Source organism: Carassius gibelio, chromosome B9, assembly GCF_023724105.1.
Source record: "Carassius gibelio isolate Cgi1373 ecotype wild population from Czech Republic chromosome B9, carGib1.2-hapl.c, whole genome shotgun sequence".
Classification (NCBI taxonomy): Eukaryota; Metazoa; Chordata; class Actinopteri; order Cypriniformes; family Cyprinidae; genus Carassius; species Carassius gibelio.
In genome coordinates, this window is record NC_068404.1 from 17,810,459 (window position 1) to 17,823,466 (window position 13,008).

Genomic DNA, 13,008 nt, shown 5'->3' on the forward strand with positions numbered 1-13,008 from the left:
TGGATGTGCAGCGCACCTGTATTTGACGTACTCTAATGTGAAGACACAGAACTCGCTGTCACTATGTCTCACACACGTCTGCATGTGTTGATGCAAGAACTGATGTTGAGAGCACTTTCACGATTTGAGAGCAAAGATCACAATTGAAAAAAAAAGAAAAAGTTTACAGCGGCACGAGTCATGACTGTCATTAGCCTAATGGGACCAAACTTTCTCTATAAGTGATAAAAAAATTTACAGAGAGGGACAAAAAATTGTTAGTTATTTACTAAGCATTCACAAGAGTACCATGATGCATGAATCCCTGTTGTGTTTGGAAATGATTCAAATACATTTATTTCAACCTTTAAACCTGACTAAATTTATGAACCAAAAAACCCCACTACGTTTCACAGAAGGAGTGGAATGAAACAAACCAATTGGTCTTAAGTCGGCGTTGTTTTTATTGTTGTGTTTATCGTTGTATGTTGAGAGACACATTTTTGCTCTCTTTTGGAAACTTTAAATGCAAGTAAAAATTGCACTCATATTAGCAAAATATTCTTTGATCGTCAATATCCCCAACAAAATATTGAATATATGGTAAATAACAGACGCATCACCTAGCCATATCCATCGCTTACAGAAGCAAAAATACACTAGTTGATCTTAAGATAAAAATATACTAGCTGATCTTATAACTATAATAGATACACTGAGACAATAGCGTTGTATAATGGATGTTAGATGGCATTGCCATGCCAACAGAACACTGGTAAATTCCACAGAACTTGCCATTGTGAAGAAGAGATAAACCCTGATCTTATTACACCCACCACAAGCAGGTGTTAAAGATGCACAGCTTCCTTCAGTTCTGTGTGCTCAACACCATCTAGCATCAACCTACCCACACATCCACCTTCAAACCTCAGCTGATTCACTAGTGAGGGCTTATCGTGGAAGTGCTCCAAACACTGTCTACAGGTCCAGAAGCACTTTGGAGCCGTTATCCCCCATGTGGGGCACTCCGGGTGTAAAGCAGGTTCTCGTTCTGTTACAGCAGATTAATTTTGTACGCCTCAGGAGACCCAATCTATCGCAGACAGACCCATTCCTCAGCCCCGTCATTAGGCTTTGATCAGGATTCATTTTCTGCCTTGCTCACATACAGAAACAGATGAGATAAAGACAGATGGAAATACAGAGAGAATGGAAACACACCGATAGAAATCTGTATCATCAAGGAGAGCTTGAAGTATTCAGCACTGTTATTAAGAAATAAGAGGAACACACTGCTTAACTCTATGTGCTTTCCATTAGTATTTACTGTAGTGTAGGACAGATCCACAGTGCCAGCAAATGTTTATGTGATCATACTTGCACACAATCCCCTTGAGAACTGAGCTCATTTTCAACAAAATACCACCTACACCTGCGAAGCCACGTGGCTACTGGCCCATTTCACAAAAAAACGAGAAAATAAGGTCAGCAATTCATATTTCCAATATATAGTTCAGGAAGGGCCTTCTTCCTCAGCCTCCCCAGCATCCCTCGCTTTCTCGGCCTGTATTGCCTTTCAAGAGTTCAAAGACATAACGCTGTGTGTCGGTTTCTTACTGTATCACTCTCAGCCTGAAGCTGCTCTAGGGAATAACAGCCTCCTGGAATCAAATGATGCATACAGGTCTGACTACAGCCTTTAAAGTGGACAACACTTGAGCCAAGCGGAGCTTCTCTTTATTCCTTCCTACATTTTTCATGTCTCTTTTTAAAAACAAATATCCTTTCTTACTTTGTATGTCTTCCCTTCCAGTCTTATTTGATGAAAAATCTGCCTCATGCAGCTGTGTGCAGTGGACTCGGAGTCATTTTTAATCACTTTAATGGAAAAAGCAAACCGGAAGCAATGTCGACCATGATTATTAACATTAGATTTAGACATTTTTACACACAATAGGACTAAAAATTTACTTAAACGTATTTTTTACGTTAGAGATAATAACTGGATGCCACTTGAATTAAACGTAGAAATTAAACATAGTAAAGTCATTTAACAACCTAGCCTTCTAGTGTTTGTAATATTTATCTTAACATTGTATAGATAGTATAGATTTAACTGTCCTGCAAATATTTTATTTTTAGCAATATATTGGCCTATTGTTTTAATATATATGGAGAGAGGTTATTTTATTTTACTTTACAGTTTTGTCACCAACATTCTTCTGTGTTCCAGAGATGAAAGGAAGTCAAACAGGTTTGGGACAAGATGACAGTGAATAAATTAAAATGTTTTTTTTTTTTCTCGATTAATCTGAAAAAGTTTTTCATTTGCAGTAAAAGAAAATCATAGCATTATCATTTAATCATTTTCTAGATATTTAAGTTTGCAAATGTTACAAAATGAACAAACACTAGATGAATGGAGAATGCAGCAATAGTCTGGCAGATTCTTCTAAATTATCTAAACTAAATGTTTCTACATTAAACGTACAGTATGGAATTTTTGGCCACCAGGGGTCACTCAATCAAAATAATAACATAAGATGTACTTTGATGACGTCGGGAAAGAGCCTAAGGCTCATGTGAGTTGTTGTTCATTGGAACACGCGCTCTGTCGCTTCCCACATTCCTCACTCATTCTAACTTCGTATTTTGACAATCATGTCTTTTCGAACGGAGAGATATATGAATTATGAGACCCCTATCAAATCAATATTCCATCTAGCTAGTAGTAATATATGTTAAAAAACACGGTCGCCTTTCGTTAATAATAATAATTACGTTACACTATGATATCGAACAAGTTAGTGAACTGCATTTGAAGCTACTTTACCCAGCTAGATATAAAACAAATGTAGATTTACATGAGAGCTAGTCCGTCTGTGTTTTACACAAGACATCATCGTTTCACAAAATATACGGATAGATACAGTTAGCTGAATGGATGCATACCTGTTTATCAGAATGCAAGCGAGTTCGGCATCTCTCTGTAGTTTCAGCTTGTCACGAATCTTGGAAATGCAACTCCAATATTTACCCGTGTCTTGTTGCTTCTCTTGTCCCAAAACCATCTCGGGTCATTTATTTCACCCATACGTTTGCGCTTCATAGAACGTGCAGGCAAAGCATAATCATGATCCATAACTAAATTATTGATTGAGGTTTAAATATGAATATAAACAATATAAATATAATAGTCTCGATCAAGGCTAGCTACTACTTTTCTTTTTCGTCTAGTCTTTGCTTCTGTTTACCTTTGTATTTGGCGGTTCCGCAGGAAGTTAGATAAACTAGAGGGGTCAAAGACACCATATATGACACCATAGACGGGCGACAAAACGAAAATAAAGAAACGTGTCGTGTCTTCTAATTAAACTATAATTTTCTCCGGATTTGAAAGTTCGTGGAAACTGTCGGGATGATGTAAGTACACAACTAAAAAAATATATATAACATAGATATAGTGATTTCTGCTATTTTTAAAGCAGAAAAATTACATATTGCGCCTTTAAATACTCTTGTGGTCCCAAGACTGTGTATTGCTACTGATGCTGATTATGAAAATCATTTTAACCAATAATTTAGCTCTGAAAGATAATCTGCATAGATTTTTCCTCACTCACAAAAGCTGTCCCCTCCACTTGCATTTTTCTATCAACTCTAACTGCAATGAAACTACACGTTTTCAGCAGTTTTATCATCATTTTTTGAGCAGCACATTATGATGTGAACAAGTCTTTGCTTCCTCACTCTTAAAGAAAGCCATTTCCAATAGTGTTTAAGCCCAGACATTACAAATTAATCTACCTCCTATTTAAGCTCCGGAAGGAGTAGGTACATTTTTCACTCTGATCAAATCTCTGACATGCCATCAAATGTAGCTCATCCAAAAAAAAAAAAAAAAAAAAGGATCGGCATACCTAAGGAACTAAAATTAAAAAGATAAAGTGTCAGATTTTGGAGAAAGTGTCTGGTTTAGCTCAAGCTGAACACTCTCTCGCTTTCAGAGGCGCCTTGAGCTCTTTGTCAGGTTGGCAGGTGTGAGCACTAACTCAATTAGCGCGAGTCACAGGGCATCTGTTACATCAGCCCACCACAGTGACACACGTCCACTAATCTTCCACAACTCGACAGGCCAACCGCATGGGGAAGTTCACAGTACTCTAGTCTACACTGATCAAGAGGGGATTCCTTGAGAGACCAAATTAAATGACAGACTCAAATGCAGAATGCTTTCTGGAAGAAATATGTACCAAACAGCCAAGTTCAGTTTCAGTTTCCCAGGGCAGGAGGTCAAGTAAACTTGTCTTTTGCAGACGTTCTTCACAATTTCAATCCCGTCTGTATCAAATATTTTTCTTGTGCGAAGCTATGTAAATATTGCAGCGTTGTTTGGTTAACTCGCGCCATCCTATGAGAAATCTAATCCAATCTGGTTATGAATGCCTGTATAGATTGGATATTTCCACAATGCTTCTCATTTCTTTTGAACTTTGCTGGATATCATAGCTATCCACTGTGCGCAAATCTGCCTGATGCCCCTTCATTATGGATTCAGACCTTTTGCCAACTTTATGGGTAAAATAACAGTTGGTGGTTCATGCATGCCTGCTGGCACCCCATCTGATATCTCAAAAAAGAAGAAAATGGCCACTGTTCTGACAGATTTACAAATATAATTATAAGTCAGCATATCAGAATGATTTTTAAAGGATTATGTGACACTGAAGACTAGAGTAATGGTTGCGGAATATTTTGAAAGCTTTGCCATCACAGGAATAAATTACTTTTTACTAAATATTCAAACAGAAATTTAAATTGTAATAATATATACATGTATATTTACATTAAACTTTACATTTAGTCATTTAGCAGACGCTTTTATTCAAAGCGACTTACAAATGAGGACAATGAAGCAATCAATATCAGCAGAAAATCAATGATATGCAAATGCTATAGTTAGCTTAATGCAGTACATGTAGCAAGGTTTTTTAAATCATATAATAAATAGAAAACTAAAAAATGTAAAGAGAGCAAGCAAGTGTTAGAGGCCTTTCTTTAACTTTTGTTAATTATATAATAAAAAAGAAAAAATAGATATAATACAAAAAGATTAGAGAAACTATCTTAAGTTGTTAGTAAATAAATTGAGTGCATGTATAAAAGGGGGATGTTTTTTTTAAAGAATAGAATTACAATATAGAGTTAGTGGGTCAAATAAAGATGGAAGAGATGTGTTTTAGCTAGGGATGCATTGATCCAATACTCGGGATCGATATCGGCTCCGATACTGGCATTTTCTGCGGATCAGGTATCGGACAGGAGAGACCGATCCAAATCCGATATTGTGCATATACTATTCTGTTTTATTGTTAAACTCCACGAAAGGCACAAAAACATTATAAAGCACCAAAATGTTTTAGTGCACATATTTCAAGTGTTCTGAAGCTGTTCCATAGTTCCATGTGAAGTAGAGATTAATATTGAAGTCATTAAATTCAAGTTCACATAAACTCTTCTTTCTGCTGCGGCTGTCTGTCATCCTCCATTCAGCAAAGAAAAGGCTCATTAAACTAATGCACTGATTTAATACAGTAAGTATCAATATCTCTTCCCTTTGTACCAGTGATTTAACCGGTTCTTCTTAATGAACCAGTTCACCAAATCGGACTGAATCGTTTGAAATGTGTCATGTCTCCAGTAAGCATTAAATTAAATTACATTTAAATTTATGCATTTAGCAGACGCTTTTTTTATCCAAAACGACTTACAGTGCATTCAGGCTATCAATTTTTACCTTGATACCCCCAACCTTGCGCTAGCTTGCTTGCTAACACAATGCTCTACCAGTTGAGCTACAGGAACACTAATTAACACTAATAGCATTAATCCACTAATTACTTAAGTTATTAAATTTTTTTACGTGGCTGACCACTCTCTCTGAGTGGAAATTAATCAATATCCCAGAGTAAACCATTTACTGAAACAGTACATTGACTGAACTGCTGTGAAGTGAGAACTGAAGATGAACACGATTCGAGCAGCACGTGTGTTGAACTTTTCTATCTGGATTCGGAGGGCTGCGCAGCCTGACTCTGTGTTGTTTCAAGCTCATCATTCTGAGCACGGGATAGGGCTGGATGATTAATCGAAAAGTAATCAAAACCAAAATTCAGAACCTCTAACCGACGTAATTTTCCTATGTCGGTTATATCATTCCCCCTTAAAAGCATACTAGCGCGTGTGTAGCCACATGACTCTGCCCTGCCCAGTCAGTGGCATAAAAGCAAAACACGGAGGTGAACGCCAGTTCAACACATGGTGATGGCACACGAGCAGTGAGCCTTGAGTCTTCACTAAACTTTCTCAATTGTATTTGTTTTATGGTTTGGACAATCAAGCGATTAGATGATCGGATATGTATTATTACATCGAGCTCCCATGTTCGCGCAGTTGCATTGTGGCACGAACACTCATATAAACAGTAGCTGTGAAGATCGTGCACACAGAGGAACGCAGAAACTAGCGGTCAGCGCTGTCCTGCTATTTATCACTAAAGTAGCTTAGAATCTCAAAACTTATGGCTTACTTTTGGAGGAACTAGGCTATTTACAACCCTAAGCTTCACAATAATATAGTGACGGTATGACTAATTCACCCACATTCACTCGCACTGGTACTGTGCTAATTTATCTGTATCTGATCTTTATTTATCTCTTACACCGAGCAGTAATCTGTAAGAAATGTTATGAACATAGATAAAATAACTGCTGATAGTGAGTTATGATGTCAGATCACTCTTTAAATAGGAAAAAATATCTCGCCTTTAATAGTCAATCATATTTACAGTACAAACCTTGTCAGTGAACTATGAGGGTAAAAAAAAAACTACAGAGAGACAAAATAATCATTAATTAATCATAATCAAGGTAAATGTTCAAATGTTCATAATCGTCCAGCCCTAGCATGGGATGCGCCTATATTGGCACCTTAAGTATCCATGCTGAATTATCCACTAACCTATTTTATAATAGTATTTTTGTCATAGATTATGATTATATAATTTTTCATTTGTTATTTTTCATTAAAATGAAGTTGTCTATATGTAGCAGATTGTGTTTAACACAAAAGAGTGACGATCAGGTCAGAGATGTATAGAAATTCTACATTGATTCATAAAGAATACTGTGCTGGTATCAGATTGGATCGGTATCGGCAGATACTCAGAATCTTCGGTATCGGATCAATTATGAAAAAATATTTAATTCATATTTACAATTTAATTTAATGCACATAATTAATATAATATTAATTTATATATGTAATATTCTAATATTTTACAGTTTTACTGTTTTCAATGTATTTTTGATCATAAGTTCAGCCTTGGTGAGCATAACAGACTTTCGATATTCTTTCAAAAGCATTAATATATCTGAATTATTTCAAACAATCATATATGCATACATAAATGATTATTTCAACGAGTTTTGTCATGTGCACACACACACACACGCAGGAAATTACTTTCTCTAACACCCACATCCAAACAATAAAACAATTCCACAACAACAATTCAATGAATTCACAGATACACAGAGTACTTTTATAAACAAATGTTTGAGTTACACCAGTTTAAACGGCACCAAAGACAGAAAATAAATGCCAAGCACCAAAGAATAACTGCCAGTCTGGTACCAATCACACTGGTGGACCAATAAAACCAACAATGAGCAGACCCAGGTAAACAAGGGTATAGGCTGCCCTACTGACAGGAATAACAGGACATGGGCTGGCGCAGACCACAGTGCCCCCGGGTGTAAGAGGCAAACAGACAGAGAGCTTGTGTTTGGCTTCTGAGCTCATGGCCAGGATGAGCTCTTCGGGTCATGAGTGAAAGCAGATGGGCTGCAGGTTCAATAAGCATTATTCATAATTCACAAACATGACTTTGCTTTTTTGGATTTACCAAGTCTGACTTACAGTTCAGCCAACTACAGATGGAGCATTACATAGATTTTCTGGAATGATGATGCAGTGGCCAACTTGTAATGTCTGTACACAAACAGAACACACTGTTCTATTCATGAAATCAAGGGGATTTATCTGAAGATTCAGTTCAACTTATTTGTAAAGTACAATACATACTTAAAGCAATGTTAAAACGGTCTCACAAAACCAAGTGAGAAAGACAAAGGTGAGCAGCAACAGGGAAATAAAGTCTAGTTAGGATGAGAGAAAAACCTGGTTAAGAACCAAGAAACCACATTTCAGATTTCACTGGTACAAAAAAAGGTCCCATGTTACATATGGTGCTAATGCTAATACATACTAATTTCATATAAAATCCATCCACAGAATGAGAATACTGACCAAATAAACAACTGAGGTGCATATCTCAGTCAAAAGCTGGTCTACTGACTCTGTGCAGTGAGGTTTTATGAAAAGTAGTTGTTTAAAGAGATAATTCAACTAAAATGTAAATTCTGTCATTAATTACTCACCCTCACGTCGTCCCAATGAACACGGAGGTCTTACGGGGAATTAATGACAGAATTTTCATTTTTAGGTGAACTAACCCTGTAAATTCAGTTCATTAATTGGTCAATATCATCATGAATATATATTTTTTTACATACGTTTACACCAATTTACTTAAATGGCTATCCTTCTAAATGTTGAGCCTACTGATACATCCCGATATTCAATTGCAGAGATAAAAATAAAAAAATCCTTTCTGCACATCAGTTGTTGAACATTTAGCCTAGAAATAATGTATCATAAATAAAAAGGTTTTAGGAGCTCGGGATGACCTTAAATATTTTAAAATAAAACAAAACCAGCATTAAAATAAGCCCAACAACTAAAAATACAGATACAGACAACATATATCTTATTTTAACCCCCTCTTTTACAATTTTATGAATATTTATTTTTCTAGTTAAGCCTTCTAGTCACAAGCTCTAAAACAGGTATAAATACGTAGACATTTTATGTACAAAATACAAGCATGTACAAGTCTTTATCTTGAATCTTTTTCCAGTAAATCACAAAACAACTGGAAAAATCATAGGGCCTATTGTTGTGGACAATGGGGGGGTATCTTCTAGTCAAAAAGGTTAAGGACTACTGCATTACACTAATGGGCTAATGCAAATGATTCCAATTGGCCATCTGAGACAATGCCTCATGACTGCAGTGTCAAACTGCCATTGTATGTGCCTGCATGAAAGTCAAGCTAAATGGAAGGTTCATGATGATAACAGGACAGGGAATATGAACATGCTTGTATGAGAGCATGAATGCCCATTTTTTATGATCACGCTTGACTGATGTGGAAAATGGAGCATGGAATATGACTATGCCATCCAAGGATTTGCTAAGCATGATAAATAAATGCAACTAAATCTGCAATGACAGGCCAAAATACAATGCAGACAACACACAAAGCTAAATATATACGGTCATGATGAGATATGCCATATGTACACAGCATTACATTAAACAGCACCGCAATGACAGCTGAAGATGGATCACATGCTCATCCTGAACACTGAAAAACTTAATGGCTGATCATGTGGTCTTGCGTATTTGACTACTCTCTGATGTGCAAATAAATGCTCAAAACCAACTGATTGAATGTTTAGAATTAACAGTTAAATCAACAAAGCTGAAAAATGAATTCATGAAATTAACAATTCATGCCGCATTGTCTGTGATATAAAATCAGAACAATGCTATCATCTGCACACTCTCACTCGTTTATGCAGTACATCTGACTGCACTTCAACTCTACCTTGCTACCAATAAAATGACAATATAAACAAGTTAGCATTTCATCAGCTCAGCGGGCTCATTTTCAAGAGGCTGAGTTCAGTCTAGCCGACGCAATTTCAAGATGGTCTTCAGTCACACTAATGCCTAGCTGAGACAGAGTCAGCATTTGCTACATAAAATGTGCCACACATTTCCAGAAGCAGTGAAAGCTTGGGTGACCACAGGAAAAAAAAAAAAACTATATATAAATATTGTTTTTAATACAAATATTTCCAACAGTGCAAGACAAGGGATCATATTGTTATAAAGTGAGGAAAAAAATCCCTGTATCAAAGCTCTGTATGAATTTTTGTAGCATGAAAAAGAAGCGCTGACGTTTTGATAACTCATCTTATGTTGTGCTGGCAAAAATAATATGATTTTCAAGCAACCTAAGAATGCAAATTCATTATCAAAATACAAGCTCTCTTTTTTTTCCGGAACTTGCATTCAAACCTTACTTGGTTTAAAATCTTTTCAAAATATAAAAGGCTGAATGAATGGTTCTTGATTCTTAAGACAGGCAGAACAAGCCACAGCTCAACGGCCAAGGCAGAAACAACACTTAGTGGCCCCTGTAACAACAAAGAAGTAGAAAACGCTTTTTCACTGAAGTTCACTTAAACTCTCAATGGATTGTGGTCCACTGCTGAAGAAAGAAAACGAGAGTTGTGTGGCTACAAGCGTCTCAGGCGTGAAAGAAAAGCCTTTAATAATCTTGGTAGTATTGCTAGGGGACAAAACAAGAAGATAAAAACATCCATTTCAGAAATAAGGAAAAGTATGTTCTGTTCTCTCTATTTTTTAAGAAAACTGTGAAGGGAGTGTGTGTTTATGAGTAGGAGTACTGAGGATCTCTGCCTTGTGGTTAACATACACTTTTTTTTATGATATGCTTTTAAATTTTGTCTAAAAAAAATGTTTTCTTCTTCCATGAAACAGTCATGAAACACCTAGTGGTATGCGACTTTCCAATTACATGAGTTACAGCATTAAAAGAAAGATGACATTTCATAATCTGGGCACACAGGCTCCATCAGTGCTCATTTTCACAACTCTCATTCAGGTCGAACTCCATTATGGTTTGTAACACTCACTTTTTATGGTCCAATTAATTCCTGACAGATTAAAATCAAGATCGATCTTTTTTTGTTTTGTTTTATTAAATATCCTCGAACACTAGAAAACATAAAAGTCTTAAAGGAAAACTGTTTAATTAATTCATTTCGACTTTTATGTTTTTGGGAAATAAATCCTAACATTCTTAACATTATATGAGCACCATGCAGTTAAATTGTTTGTTAAACCATGATGAAGATTTAGTCCAGTATAGGAAAGCAGCACATTTTGTTTTGCAGATAAATCATCACACTAAAGATGATATACAACCTATTCCAAGGTTTCTCAAGTCTAGCACGCAAGGTCCATCTTCCTGCAGAGTTTTTGCTGCGTTCCATTTACCTCGGATGTTGAAGCTGCGAATGAGGTCACAGCCGAGTTGACAACATTCCAGTAAACGTCGGAAAACCAAGACGGACGTGTTCACTGATAGCAATACCATTCGATAAAAACGCAGTATTTTGTAAAGACAAATAATAGAGGTTTGACAGTACTGTGTTCACCACTTAGTGCATTTAGACACAGACAAACAGAAAATTAATATATTACTACTGTATCACTTCTGTTGATGCTCTGAGAAGCCATACTTGATTCTAAAGTCAGGGTTGTTGCCGGAATTCCAACTTAAGGTGTGCATTTCAGTTAAAAGTTCCAACTGGGAACTTGGAAATTCTGACTTCCAAAAACAAATGGAATGCACCATCAGCCCCAAACTGGATCAAATTCAACTGCCAGGCACTTAGACTTATGGTTTAGCTTTTAATTTAGACTTTGATTCGCTTATTTCTGTCGTTTCTAGTCATGATTGGAGCTGAACTCTGCAGGAAAGTGGACCTGGAGGACCACGTTGAGAACCCCTGACCTATAGACACAAACACAAAACCACATGGTGTTGTTGAGGAGATTAAGCCGTCTACGCGCTCTCACCTGTGTCGATGCTCGTCGTGAGCTCCCACGCCATGTATGCCCTGTCTGCTGCTGTGCCTGGCCTCCTTCTCCGACTCGATGTGTGGTATCAATACGTCCTCCAAACCGAAGTCAAAGCGCTTGTGTTTGGAATTGTCCGGGAGGAAGAAAAATGCTCCGAAGCACAAGGTGATGAAGGCACTGAGGATGAGGAGGAGGATGAATTTCTCTGAGAGCCGCAAGGTGGCTCTGTGATGGGGGAATGAGGAGGCACCTGGCGAGAGGGTAGGTATCCTACGTCCCGATAGTGGCAATAGAGCCGGCGTGGTCATATTTTGACGATGAACTGGAATCTGGTGGGATAAGCGTCAAGGTTGTTTTTGTGTGAGCCACACTATTATCTCATTGCGGTAATGAGAGCTTGACTGCGAACGTCTGCTTATCTCTTAGAAATGGAGTTGTCCAGTAGATCACAACTGATTCCACTTGCTCTGAAAACAAAGACAGACATTTTCAGAAACTGACTATCATGAGGCATTCAACAGAAGCTTGCCATTAAAAATGAACTTCAGTTTCCATGGCAATTTATCAACAAAAAGGACGTGAGTCTAAATTTCACTATACAACAGGGAGCTCCAGCCCTCTTATATGATTCTCTGGGTCTTGTAATCATTTTAGTAGTTATTGGAAGTAAACTGGTATTTAATATTTCTTTAATATATATTTGGTTTAATATTTCTGTAATATAATATATGCTTTTCAAGTGGTGTTGTAAATACCATAATTATGAGTTCCAAGCTACAAGTATAGATGACAAACAAGTTGCTAAATTGAGATATGTCGTTTTGAAAATATATAGGTATGCATCAAGCACTCAACTTTCACGGTTTGCTTAGCATTCAGCTGTGACACCATGCATAAAGTAAATAAGTGAAAGATGACGTTATACATCAAGGCGTAGTTATTTGACTGTTTTATTTCCATCTTAAATGTGTGGCATGCTACAAAAACCAAAGCTAGATTTTGACGTTCCCATGTGCAATTGGAGGCAGCAATAGATACCACAAATAGAGTGCTATGCAACTACTAGAATGCTATTTTGACACCACCTTGCTCTGAATGGGGTTCCTTTCACTAGCAAGTCAAAAAATAGAAAATGTAGAGCTGGAGTCCAGCGATTAAAGTAGCTGT

General features: G+C 36.9%; 1 protein-coding gene across 1 annotated transcript in view; it reads right to left on the reverse strand.

Annotated features, from left to right (window-relative positions):
* LOC127964879 (mannosyl-oligosaccharide 1,2-alpha-mannosidase IB) overlaps positions 1-13,008 on the reverse strand; it is an 84,050-nt gene that overhangs the window by 69,642 nt on the left and 1,400 nt on the right. The window contains exon 2 of the mRNA XM_052565307.1: positions 11,839-12,308. Within this exon, the coding sequence (XP_052421267.1) occupies positions 11,839-12,149 (311 nt within the window). The 5' untranslated portion in view covers positions 12,150-12,308. The remainder of the gene's footprint in view (positions 1-11,838; positions 12,309-13,008) is intronic.